This window comes from Electrophorus electricus, chromosome 1, assembly GCF_041902795.1.
Source record: "Electrophorus electricus isolate QZ-2024a chromosome 1, ASM4190279v1, whole genome shotgun sequence".
In the NCBI taxonomy this organism is placed as follows: Eukaryota; Metazoa; Chordata; class Actinopteri; order Gymnotiformes; family Gymnotidae; genus Electrophorus; species Electrophorus electricus.
Window position 1 is genome coordinate 28,828,721 of NC_137497.1, and position 14,108 is coordinate 28,842,828.

At 39.8% G+C, this 14,108-nt stretch overlaps 1 protein-coding gene across 5 annotated transcripts in view; it reads left to right on the forward strand.

Moving 5' to 3' along the window:
• Window positions 1–14,108, forward strand: part of fcho2 (FCH and mu domain containing endocytic adaptor 2) — a 39,859-nt gene that overhangs the window by 8,446 nt on the left and 17,305 nt on the right. For all 5 annotated transcript variants that reach the window (XM_081714146.1, XM_081714150.1, XM_027007930.3 and 2 more), the window contains exons 2-8: window positions 985–1,076; window positions 3,594–3,668; window positions 4,438–4,579; window positions 7,327–7,479; window positions 7,813–7,917; window positions 8,797–8,895; window positions 10,949–11,045. In XM_081714146.1, coding sequence (XP_081570272.1) covers window positions 985–1,076; window positions 3,594–3,668; window positions 4,438–4,579; window positions 7,327–7,479; window positions 7,813–7,917; window positions 8,797–8,895; window positions 10,949–11,045 — 763 coding nt within the window. The remainder of the gene's footprint in view (window positions 1–984; window positions 1,077–3,593; window positions 3,669–4,437; window positions 4,580–7,326; window positions 7,480–7,812; window positions 7,918–8,796; window positions 8,896–10,948; window positions 11,046–14,108) is intronic.

A 14,108-nucleotide genomic window follows, 5' to 3' on the forward strand; every position in this document is an offset into this window, starting at 1 on the left:
TGTCCAGAAGAGGCCTCATGGTGGCACCAGTCCAAAGACCAGAAGCAATCCAGCCACAGTGAACATAACTAGCCAGATTACAAAGATGCCACAACACAGACTAGAAATAATGTGCTAGTTAAATAGAGGGCATTAGCTAGCAATCAACACATCGCTGTGCAGAACTGTTTATAACACTTACGATGATGTACTGTAATATTCAGCTTGACAACAGATCCTTCCAATAGCAAAATGTTGATACAATGGAACTCTTATGTTTTGTGGTTTCCCAGCAAATCAGGTTTCTTCATTCTGTGAGTAGTAGTAACTCTGTGCTATTTGAAACAGATGCTCCAGCATCAATTTGTGTTCATGAAGAAACAACCTCAGATACTGCTCTTCTGCAGTTGAAGCACTCTTAGAAACCTACACATGTTAAATGTACAACCAGCTGCAATTCTATTTTCTAACATTTAAACAGAAATAAAGGTCTTGTTTAAAAATCTAGGAGTGACGATAAAAGTAGTAAATAAATAAGTAGCAAATACTCTGAACTTTCACACTGTTTGTCATGTTTACTGACAGAGTTAAGTGGGATATTGGGTATAGAATGTTTAATCATTAAATATGAATGGATTCCATGCTTGCATTTTTAAAATGCTGGTACCGGACACTGCAAACATTGTAACCACGGCTACTGTCTCACACCTTCGTTGCGGTTTCACAGAGTTAAAGCTCGCTCGAATATTATTATTATTTTTTTTTTTTGAAGTTCAAAATTTAACCAAATAAATAAACTGAGCCATGTCGAGAATGAATATGGTAGACCAGAGAATGTTAAGGAGGTATTTATCCGCTGTCCAGGCGATGCTAACGCTAATGGAGGCGCCTCTAATGGTAAATGAGTCCATGAAAGTGCTGCTGTTTACAATTTTTTTTAAAATGGTGCTCCTAAGTCAAAGTAAATTACTCTGTCGTTACTCTGTTGTATTGTTTTCCTCGTAGGGTGAAAAAAACAATGGATTCGACGTTCTCTACCATAACATGAAGCATGGCCAGATATCCAGCAAGGAACTTGCAGATTTCATTAGAGAAAGGTAAAACTCGAGTTTTTATATATGCCAAAGACCAAATACGGAATGCTGTGGGGTTATTTACTGAGAGACAAACATTGCGCTGAGAGACAAACATAATTCAGTAACCTACTTCAGAGTAAAACAAAGTCCAACTGTTCCTGTACCCTGCCTCAAAGTAGGGCGCATAGATTATTCTGGCGTAGAGAATTTAAAAAGCGGCTGGTTTTGGTTTTCACTGTTGTTGCGTACCGTAGCCTATATAAGGCCACTGCTGTACAGTATCGTAGTGAGCACCGCGCACAGGTGAATCTTTTCTTTTGCACCCCAGCACGTCTGATTCTCAGATGAAAGGTCTAAAAGTTTAAACTTGAAATGGGGCTCGAAGAATTACATGTTTCTTTAGTGTTTACGAGATTTAAAAGGACAAATGAAAAGACATGTATAGGAAACAGTATCATGTGGCTACGTTTCAGGCCTTCAGACCCTTAAAATTCGTTATTCAAATTATCAAGACTACCACGTTTAGATGCGAGGTCGAAGACAAACTCCGCATAGATGGAGGAAGACAACAAGAAGGGACAAGATGGTGCTATGACTCTGGTGAAGTTCTTAAAGTTACTGAAAAACTGAAAAGTTGATGTATGGAGCTATTTTACATAATTCTATACTATAGCAATATAAGCTATGCACTATAGCACTATACTGTCTTTTTTAGTCATAGATTTATATAACATACTGATCTTGTTATGTCTTGGTGACTAAGGGGAGTCTCTTCCCCCTTTCGCCATCTTTGCCTCATTTTGATGGAGGACTAATTTTGTACGTGGGTGTTTTTATTGTTAGTTTTAGGTCATGTTCTGACGAGGGAGTATCCTAACGTGAAAAGATTTTGTTGTCAGTGACGCTAAAGAGATGATATCATATTTTGTTCTCAGATACTGTTTTTGAGAGATTCCCGTCCCATCAGCCATGGTCTTTCTGAAGGGGTTTCAGTTTCAGCATCACTTCGACATTATTGAATTTCAGAGTAGTTGATCATCAGCTCTGTCTATTATAAGCATTCATGGTGCCTCAGTATTTGGGCTTTGACCTTCTCCCTCTGTGTGAAGCATACCAGGCAGACATGACACTGAATAGCTTTGGTTGCTTTCACAGGCAATGACTACCTAGGAAAATATCTTCCACAAGATGGCACTATGGTCAGCATGGAGTGTAGACATCCTACTGACTTATAGACATTTTGATTCTAAAAAGTGATTCTTCATTATCAAAATGATCATCATCTATACCCCATAAGTTAGCCATTTAGCATGTAAAGCAGTCCAAACTTCTCTTCTCTAAAAAAAAATCCTTGTTTTTTGAGTGATACCCAAACTCGAGAGGAATTCCACCTGCTACATTCAAAGGTTTATCTCAGAAGAGGGAGAGACTGAGAGATAAAAAGAAAGGGGCATGAGGGAGACACATTTTGGTTTCAAACATTCTAAACATTTTTTTTTCAGAGCGTTGCCCAAATGGGGCTAAAATGTCGTTCAGGGCGTACTTATGATTCATGTACTGCTGCTCATGTACAAAAAAGTCTAATGACAAACCTGAATGGAATTTTCCAAACATTAGTGTACCTGAAAGACTCATAACGCTGTTATCACCTGTTCAAGTGTTGTTTGTTTGTTTTTGTTGTATACGTTTTGTGTCTTGTTGTGCGTTAATAAATCATTAAAATGTCTGGCGCCCTCTTGTGGGCAATCGGTTTACTGCGTGACTGAGTGATTTTCTCTCTTTTTGGGGACCAATTATTCCTATGTAGATAAAGATTATGATAATTTGGTGGCATTGTGGCATCACTAAGGTGGAGGGAGGCTTCTTTTAATACAAGAGCCTCCCAAATTGCAGCATAAACCTAGAATAAAAGTGATTTTTGTTCCTGAGTTTAAAATTAGGATTCAATGGAAGTGTAGCCATAACAATATTTGGTTTCAGTTTAATGGGATATGTCATACAGCAATACAAAGCAAAACCTCTGAGAAAGATAACTGCTTTGCTTCTCAGTCTAGTTCTGTATACCAAGTGGCCCTGCCTGATTTCCTAGTCCTCTCTGTTTTGGCCTGTCAGACCTCTGTGCATAGCTCTGTTACCCTTGGATGTGCCCTCTGTCCGCCTGCTTCTGCCCTTCCATTCACAGCAAAGGACACAGGAATTCTTTCATTTTCTGTACTGCTAAACCAATTTGTGTCCTATAACAGCAAACGTATGTGCACACGTGTGTCTGATGGACACTCGATTTGTCAGTTACCAAGCTTGGCATGGGAGCAAAACCACAGCCTATATTTTATTTATTGTTTTTGTTTGTTTATACTAACCTTTACAAAACATTAATTTTTCTCATTTAATTTATATGTTTAACAAATGGAAATATCACATGAAAAGCATGAACATTTTAAAGATTCATCATATTTAGTTTCAGTTTTGTAAATTTGTCTCAGGTGAGTTTGAAAGTTTGTGAAGTACTCACAGTGTCATGTTCTGCTTCATCTGCAGGGTTACCATTGAGGAGACATACTCCAGATCAATGACCAAACTGGCCAAGACTGCCAGCAATTTCTCACAGTTAGGGTAAGGGTGTGTGTGGGAGTGAGAGGTGAGTTCTCCCACTTCTCGCAGTTAGGAACATGGTGTGTGGGGGGGTTGGGGTCAGGGGGGTATGTGGGAGTGTGAGATGAGTTCTCACACTTCTCACAGTTAGTTTAAGAGTATGTCGGCTTGAGGTCAAGGTGTGTGTGTGGCAATGTGAGGTGAGTTTTATGTTTGTATTCTTTTGGTTTACATGTTACTTTGATACTGGGCAGAATTTCTTTTAGATCTTTCAGAATCCTCAGTAAATTTTAGGAACTTTTATATACGTCATCTTAATAGTTCTAGTAGTTTACATAGACATACAGTTAAAGAGTAGCAAATTGTCCCTTAATAATGTTTTCAAATAATCTGAGAAAACCTGCCATGGTGAACTACTTAGAATCTGCCCAACTTTCAAGTACAGTGCAGGCCATGAGACTGTAGCATACACAAAATCTTAAATCTGGTCCAAAATCGTGCGTAAAATCTTTACTAATTCTTTAGTGTCTAATGACAGTGTGTCAGTGCATTTCCTCAGTGTAATAAATAATACTATTTACTAGTTATAAAACTAACTACCTTTCTGAACTAGTTCATTGGATGATATTAATTCAGATCTATGTCTACAATATAAATGCACATATTCACAATTAATTTAGCGATTAATACTTAATACATAATTTAGTGGAACTACTCTCATTTGTATGTTTCTTTGCATCTTTGTCATTCTAAGCCCTCTGATGACCTTAATCTGTGACCTTTGCTGCAGCACGTTTGCACCGCTATGGGACGTGTTTAGGCTGTCAACAGAAAAGCTGGCTTCTTGTCACATGGATCTGGTGCGTAAGCTGCAGGAGCTGATCAGGGAGGTTCAGAAGTACATGGACGAACAGGCCAAGGCGCACAAGAAGGTAAGCATGTCGCACCTGGTCCTCCTGTTCCACTGGTCAGATTTTATCTAAAACTTTAGTGGAGTAGCAAAGCAGTGTCCTGCTTCCAATGGAGTAGGGGTCAAATGCCAAATGAAGCACTGCATCAGTTAATCTGTCACACAGGGGATGCAGGTATATAATTTCCCACAGTTCTTCCTGTGTGTAAACAAAGTTAGAATTTTCTGGCCTTATAATGCCTACATTTAACTTTTGAGCATATTTTATAGATACTGTTGCTTTTACAGATGCAGTTGCATTGGCTTCAGTAAACCATCAATTTATTTATTTTTTTGCTTTGGAGAACCTGTGCCATTTTGATGCCTTGCCTTAATTTAACGCTGAACCCGCTGGGCCTTTGCAGACTGACTGATGAGGTACAGAGCCTGTTTGCTAACTTCCGAGCTCAGCTGGAAGCCTGCGTTATTTCTGCCTGACCTGCTGGTCCAGGCTGGGTTGTAACTCTTTGCAGCTGCTACATGTCATCTATACCTATCCGATGAGATGCGGTGCCTGGGATACTTTTAGCCTTGCTCAAATGAAGTTATTTCCCAGCCCAATGTGTAGTGCAATTAGTAAGAGTTTCCTTGATGAAATGCCATCATGAAAGGTCCCCGTGTTTCCTTTTACCACTGTTCTCTTTAGTATTCTCATTACTGCAACATTTCAAAGTTGGTTTTTAAACTAATATAAAAACACAATAATATCATCTGATCCATGTCTTTACCTTTTGATTATATTAACTTGTTCAGCCACTATGCTTGTGTGTGTCTGGAGCTTTATAACACAAAAATTCTCCAAAGCCTAAAATGTGGGAAATTTATTTAAATAAGGTTTTTTGGCTCCCCTGTTACTCTTAATTCGATCCTCATTTTGATAGATGCAGCCACAGTATATGATGAACCTTAAATGTGTTATACCAGCTGACGTCATGTGCTTACAGTGAATTACAGCAACACGTGCTCATTTGAACGGCTCGCTACAGGATGGCTCTGAGACTGCGCTAGATTCAGTTAGTTTATTTGTTCATTTCCCTCAGAATAACAGAAGAGGGAGAGCTGGAGCTCCGATTTGTTTTTTCACAAAAGGAAAACTTTCAAGTCTCTGGTCTTTACGTGTCCTGTCTGTGTATAGTGCGAAGCAACAAATTGAATCCAAAACATTTGTTTACTTCAGTTACTCATATTAAATACACAAAACAGGCCAAGCTAAGCACCCCGATTAAAAAATATAAAACATTGTCTTTGAAATAATGCTGCCGTGTGACGCAGGCGCATGCGTGTGTGCAGCTCTTGTACCTACCCTTTCATTCTCTCTCTTTTCCTGTTTCTTTTTCTCATCATGGTATGTTTTCACGAGTTACATAAAAGTTGTATCAAAAACTTAAATTTTTCCAGTTTAAAAAATAGAACTACTTTGTCTATGTAATATGTCCGAGGCTCGGTTCAGGTCTGAAGGTGACTGGAGTCTTCTCATGTAATGTACTAAGAATAATCATAAACACATGGCGGAGGTATATGCATTGTTAGTCCATTTTTCTTATGCTGTTTCTGTTGTTAAATTCTGACTACTTTCTGTTAAAAGATGAATGTGTATAACATGTGTATAACTTTAACTTTTTTTTTTTTTTTTTTTTTCTTTCAAAAGACCAAAAAGTAGGACAGGCAGGTTTTTAAATAAGGCACCCAGTCCACATTTCCTTAGCTATAGTCATTTCACAGCTAAATGACTGTGAAGACGGTCTCACTAGCTATTACTTCTAATCTCCTAGAGCAAATTACACAGAGGGTTTCTTACAAAATGAATCATAGAAATGTCCTTTTATTTCACAGAGATCTGTGGCTACATTTAAATGGCTTTTTTTTTTTTTTTTTTTTTGCATAGAAGTAAACAAACTGCAAAAAATTCACTGACCAAGTTCTCAATAAGCTCATTCTGGCTGGAATGGGAACTACAACCATAACCGCAGTTTGATTGCAAAACCATTATTAGTGTCCATTGGGTATTTTCGTGGCTTTTCCATTTATTGTAGGTCTTGGCATAAAGACTAGCTTCAGAAGCTTAAGTCCTAAAAGCTCACCGAGAATAGCGGAGCCGTTTCAGTCAGAGTCTAGGCTCCACAGAATGCTAATGCTACTTTATGTTGAATTGAAACCTAATTAAAGAAATATTCAACATTTTTCAGTCTCCATCGACCGCATTTGCAGGACATGGGCATTTAACGTGGAATTTATAATAAATCTAATAAATTCCCAGTACTTGGGAAAGAATGAACAAACACATGTGTGAAACACACTTAAACTGGATAAACAATTATGGGAAATATGTATTTTTGTTTGTAAAGTATGCTGTGGACATATATAATTCATGCTTTCATGATTCATTATATAATCATGTATTTCAAGCATTTATTGATGGAATTCAGCAGCTGCCCTTGGACGTACATCATGAGTAGTTTTACTCAGTTACAATTACTGTACATGGGTACAGAGAAACCTTTCAAAATTATTGTCTGCTACAATAGATTTGGCATTTGAAAATTCTGGATTTTCCTGGAAATACTGGAATTTTCCTTTAAGGCCTCTTAACATGATGCAAATGCTATCTAGCTGTCATCCAGTGTTAGCCCTGCTAGAGTGTTCCTTTAACCTTTGTTCCAGACTGGGTCTTAACGGGATATAAGTTCAGGAGCAGAGGTAAATGTCTCGGTGCTGTTCTTCTCCCGGCAGACTAAAGAGGAGGTGTCGTCCACACTGGAAGCGGTGCAGAACATACAGAGCATGTCACAGGTGCTACAGAAGAGCAAAGAAAGCTACAACAATAAGAGCCTGGAACTGGAACGGATGCGTAAAGATGGTGCCACCCAGCGAGACCTGGATAAGGCAGGCTCACACACGAACATGCACAAACCACACACACATGTATGTATGTACATACTTCACCAACTTGAGCAATTGAGGGTTAAGGTCCTTGCTCAGGGACCCAACAGTGGCAACTTGGCAGTGGTGGGGCTTGAGCCAGCAAACTTCCGTTGAGTACCTTAAGTACCTTAACCGCTGAGCTACCACTGCCCTGAACAAGCTCATACACCCTATTGCATGCAAACTGTGAAGCTACAATACATTTTACTTTAATGTGTGGTATATTCCTTTACAGACTCAGAAACAGAAGGTCTGTTTTAAAGACTGACTGTGTGTTTTCTTCTGTCTGGACAGGTTGGAGTGAAGGTGAAGAAAGCCACAGAGACATACAAGTCCTATGTCGAGAAATACAGCAGCAGCAAGACTGAATTTGAACAGAAAATGTCAGAGACAGCACAGGTATGCGCGCGTGTGTGTGTGTGTGTGTGTGTGTGTGTGTGTGCTTGTGATGGTTTGTATATTATAGGCGGGATGTGCTTTTTCCTCTGTAATGGGATCAATGTGCCATTTGGGATTGGAACCATCTGGGTTGATCATATATATCAAAATCAGATGTGCATGCACTCCCAAATACATGTGTTTCCGTGGTTACGCATGCTCATCTTCATGCTGTAATTATCCTGTTTCCATTGGTTTATTCGGGATTTCACCCGTTTCCTCTCATGTCCACATGGCTGCCAAAACCCAAACTGTCAGTCTGAGAAGAGAGTAAACATCAGATCAGCCATGCAACCAGGGCACTCTCTCTCTCTTTCCCTTCCGACCAACCACACACACATTTACACTTATACACACACACACGCATATGAATGCACGCACATACTTTTCTTTATTTTTGCTCCGTCTTCCCAGACCACCCAAACATATGCTTTACAGGAAGTTCCAACAACAAAAAAGGACTGCTCACACACACATGCACGTACGCACCCACACACACATTAGAATTCGTTCTAGTTAGAATGAAAGTATTACTGTTAATAATTAGACTATTCACTTTCATTACTGTCATTAAATGGTAAGTGACTCAAGATGAGGCATTCATTATCCATATTCAGCATTCAGAATAGTTTGCTTCACTCCCATATTGCCCATGGAAGCTTTGCAACAGCTGACTGAATATGACTGTGAAAGCTGCAGTGTTAAGTAGCTATTAATACAGTCCCTTTATTTTAAAATAGTAAGATATGTGCAAAAAGGATAAATAAAGTGTGTTAACTTATTTTAGTACAGACAATGAATTATATGTATAAATGTGGGGGTGTGCATTTGTGTCATCAGAAATTCCAGGACATTGAGGAAAGCCATGTCTTGCATATGAAGGAGATCATCCAATCCTACGCTTACTCAATCGAGGAGACGCACAAACAGATTGGAGAGGTGAGTACACACACACACCCCCACACACTCCATACATGCACATACACATTTTATAGTCTCATTTAGAATTTGAATTTGATGTGTTCAGCTTTTGGCTGAAGCTTAAACACTATTGTATTCAGTTGGTCTTATGAAAAGCAATTAAAAATATAATTAATTTCTAATAAGATGCATATTTGGCATAAACAAACTTGATAATCTTTTTGAATACTGCAAATCCTATTAATACATGTTCTACATAGTTATACACAGGATTAGGCATCAAATGTCCTGCTCCAGCCTATTAGCGTTTCACGCACTTCACTGAGGCCCAGCCCCACTGATGCCATTAATGCGTGCTCGGTGACACCAGTTCCATATGGACTTTACACAATACAACAACAACACACATTGACTCAAACTTTCTATATTTACCCATTGCACAGCCTCAGCACAGACAATCACTCCTTAAACCATAACGTCCAAAATGGTCTCCAGACGCAGAATCCCATTAGGCCCTGGTGTAGAACCTGTTCATTACTCCACTGATGTGGGTTAACATCCACCGACGTGGGTTAACATGTATTTCCTACTGTCACCCGCTTATGGAATATCTGCTGGCAAATGTAATTATTTTGCCCTATCCTTATTAGAATGCACACTATGGAAATGATTCTTCATTTTTACTAAAAAGGTCTTAGCAAGCTTAAATGGATCCCTAAAGAATCATAGTAATATCATTGTATCCTATATCTGCGAACACTTTTGGATGTATATATCTGTTGAAGGGTTCGGAGTCTGTGAGGTGTTCAGGTTTAAATGCTGTGGCTTTACAAATAAACTGTAGCAGTCCTTTTATTACAAATGTTTATACGTTCAAGGCCAACTTTTAAGAAATATTCTTGACCCAGATTCATTTATTAAGAATGACCACAGAGAGTGCTACTAGATGTCCACACACACACACACACACACAAACATCAGAAAAATGATGGATGTCAGTATTAGTTAATAACCTGTGTGTGTGTGCACACGCGCACGCATGTGTGTGCACATGGATGCACAGTTTTGTCACTCTGCCATGCACATCTCACTGCTCTAGGCTCTTTCACCCCAAGAACCAAACCAAAGAAACACACAAAAAACCCACTACAAAAACAAAACAGCAACATGCACCACTACATGCTCCCAATGGACACGAAACAAAGAATGCACAAGCAGATTAAGGCAACCGCTCACAAATCTCTCTCACAATGAGACCTTTGAAGCCCCCCGTAGCTGACTGGGGGTAGAAGGGAGTGGGTTCGGCTCAGAAGAAGTGCCAACATATTGCTTTTGTAAGCCTGCTTGGAGTGCTGTCAAAACAAAGGCATTAAAAGCAGTCCCTCTGGACACGGGTGTCGCTCGCAAATTTCTCCTTGCATGGCCTCATTCTCAACCCACAAGCCCCCCACACCCCCCACCCACCACCACCACCACCCCTCCCGACCTTCTGCCCAGTACTAAACCCAATTGGGCATCTGTTCCACACAAATTCATACCTGCTTGTAGCTTCTTATTTGTAAAAGTCTCTAGGCTTCTGAGAAGATGGTTGGAGGGTTGCATGATGTCACATAAGTGGAATTTTTGGGCATGTGAGTGGCGAAGCAGAGCTTAATTTGAAAAAATTACTTAAAAGAAACTACTTCACAAATTTATAGATTTATAGCTGTATATTTTGGGTACACTGTTCCATTTCAGCATTTGATATGTGATTTGTCTGAAAAGTAATTTTGTCTGACATTTGATTCTTCATTTCTGCACTTTCAAAATGAAACGTAATAGAGATGTTTTTTAAGAAGTGAGCCATCTACAGCTAGTGATCACAGAAGTGATTCAGTTGCATGTTAACTTATTTTTTTACTTGCATATTGTTTATAACCAGCTGGAAGTACAAAAGAACACTTAAAATATGTGCCCTAAATGGGCAACAATGTGAATGTGCTGAATGTGGATTTGCTTTTTACTGTTTAATATTTACTATCTGAATTTTCAGTAACTGACTATATATTGTTTCATTTATTTGATTATAAAGGTGCATAAAGAGTTTGTGAATGACATGGAGAACACCTCTGTGGAAAGTTTAATACAGAAACTGGCTGAGAGCAAAGGAACTGGCAAAGAGAGGCCAGGTAACAACACAGACAGACAGACACACACACACACACACACACACATGCGCGCGCACACACACACACACACATACAAAAGTGACATTTTCTGGAGTCATTACAGGAGTACTTAACCCAGCAGTGCTGCAAGTGCTGATTAAGAACAAACCATGGTGGAAATCACATTTGCATAATGCTAATTATCTCTTCCTCCCCACCTTTCTGTATTCAAAGCAGTGGCATTTAAGACTTAAAGTTCTCTTAGCTTTAAAGTTGTGTTTATTGTTTTTCCTGCAGCAAGATATGCCTAACTGTGGTCATAAACTAATTATCAAAATAAATTTGGTGTGGCAGATTAGAGAAAAGTCAAAGTGCAGTGCTGTGTCCCTCTGGGATTTGAAGCCCCCCTTTTAACAAAACACACACACACACACACACAGAGAGAGAGAGAGAGAGAGAGAGAGAGAGAGAGAGAGAGAGAGAGAGAGATATATATATATATATATATATATATATATATATATATATATATATATATATATAGATATATATATATAGAGAGAGAGAGAGAGAGAGAGAGAGAGAGAGAGAGAGAGAGAGAGAGAGAATGACCATTAGTGGCCAACTAATCTGCATGAAGCAATATACCACAGACACACTTGATAGGAGTTTCCCCTTGATTACTGAAGCATAGTGGAGTTTACACATGGTGTCTTGCTAATCTGTGACCTTTACAAGAGCCCTTAGGTCATCTTCAAGCGGAGCTAGATGTCACATGCTAAGCGGGATGTCAAGGGCATCCACTTTTATGGAAGATTAAAACAATTGATTCTGAGGGGCCCTCAGTGTGGTTAAAGTTTCTCACTCTGTGGCTCCTTCTTTCAGTCCTTGACCTCCTGCCTTCCTGTTCTTAATTATTTCTGGTCTATATTAATGCTTAAACAAATTTGTCATTTGAACTTTTCAAGATTTTGCATTGAGAGTATAGTCTGACATTTGAGTCATTAGTCGTAGTCGCTGTCTCGATATATACCTACTGTCTCATAGACGGTTTCAGTTCCTTCAAGTAAATACAGCTAGTACACTTCCATGTTCATACGAAGATAGTATTGCCAAAATGTCGTCAGTCCCCTAGCAAGTTACTCTTCACTAGCGTTGTGTTGTGTGACGTAAGCGGCAAACCTCGGCTTTTGTTTTGTATACATGCGCACGGTGGACCTTTTGGTCCCAGACAAAGCGTCCGAGGTTGCGCTCGCCCGCATTTGTTTTGACAGCGGAATTAATTGAGGCTGAAACTGTTTGGGTCAGCAAAGAATTCCAGGTTCGTATCAAGCTGCTCGGTAAGGGTCGCGCCACTGTCAGAACAATAACCTGTCCTCCACAAAGAAATAAGCACAGCGACAACCCCCCCACCCCGTTCTCAAAGAGAGAGGGGTTGAACAAACTTCGTGCCACGGCAACAATGCCGAAGTGACACGCTGAGTAGGCGGCGGTGTGTGTGGGGGGGGGGGGGGTTGCTCACGCAGGTCACCGACATCCAGCTGAGCTGTTAACTGGCAATGAGCCAGGCACGCAAGCTCACTGCTCGCTCAGTCCTAGAATCGTACTCCGTATACGCAATTTAAACCGGTATCCTCCGTTCACGCGTGACTGCACGCCTTCCTCATATACAAACACACATGTGGCCGGTTGCGTCGTGATATAAACGAAACAGTCTGTTTAGAGAATTTTTAAACAAAGCCTAATGCCTTTTCCAGGTTTGGGCATGGGGCATGTTATGTGCGTAAATATTGTCACATGAAATTTTGCAATGTTGTCATCGTGTGGTTCCTGCCCTGACGTCACTTGTCTTTTTTTTTTTCTTTCAGTCACATTCGTAAGAGTATTCAGGGAAAAAGAAAAATTGTGCAAAAGGTGTTGTTTCCATCCTAGTAGATGCACGTGCCGGTCATTTACGTGTTAGCGATTGAAAGGAGGAGGCAACTTTTGTCTTTTTCGTGGGCTAGTGGGATTGGCTATTTCGGTATGTTTTATTGGAGGAAATATTACACGCAAACAGAGAGCGAGCGAGCAATGATACTAAACAGTACAGTAGAGCGGTCATACTTAATCCACTTCAGTGAAAACAATGCGTGTCTCTCGTGACTCGCTGCTTGCCTGCACCGAGCAATGCGTCATTTATGCTTGCGGCTCTCATCCTCCAGGGAAGCTGAATCGAAATTCTGCTGCATACTTGTGATATCGTGTCCTTTTTGTTGTTGGTTTTTTTCCAGGTCAAGGCATTCTTGCGCTGTGAAAACAGTGCCCTGTGCGCTCTTGTTGAGATCTGGTAGTAAAAAAAAGTTCCTTATTTCTCGGACAAGCGTTAGCCTGATGCGCGTAAACACAAAAGAAAACACTGTTAACGTCAATCAAGTTTCTTAAGGGCGGATTTTCTCTTCACTCTTAGTCACGATAGCTGGGAATAGACGTTAATATATTTTCAGTGCGTATTTACTATTACCGACTAAAGGTCTTGGAGAAAACGTAATATTGATTTACAAATCACTTTATAGGGTGTGTAGTTGTCATAATGTATAATGAATTTTCCAGTCTATTCCGAGAAACGACATCCACAGATAGAGAGACGGATGTGTGTGCGTATACGTGCTTGTTTTGAATCATCCTCATCTAATTATCTCGAGCCTTGGGGAAGGGTTTGTACTCATAGCATAAACATTTAAATATGTAAAATATGTAAAATCGATGACTAGGAAACAACATGGATATCCATGTTTTTCCACACCCTGTGTCATTCATTTGAACTGTTTTTTTTTTCTCGTTACTTGAGTCGGTTTCCGTTAATATTCTCCTTGAAATTGTACAACTGTTCTAACCCCCAGAACAGTTCACTCTAGTTTTGTCCGCCAGATGATTTATTTGCTCATTGAGGCCTCTACGTTCACCACGCAGGCTCGTGTGTAAGGACGTCTGCGTGGGAGTGTCGCGTGCTGTTTGTAAATTGTACTGACTCCAAGGAGACGTCAGAGATGACTGATGGCTTACTTGCGGAAAGTTTTTTAAATAATAAAAAAAAATGTAACA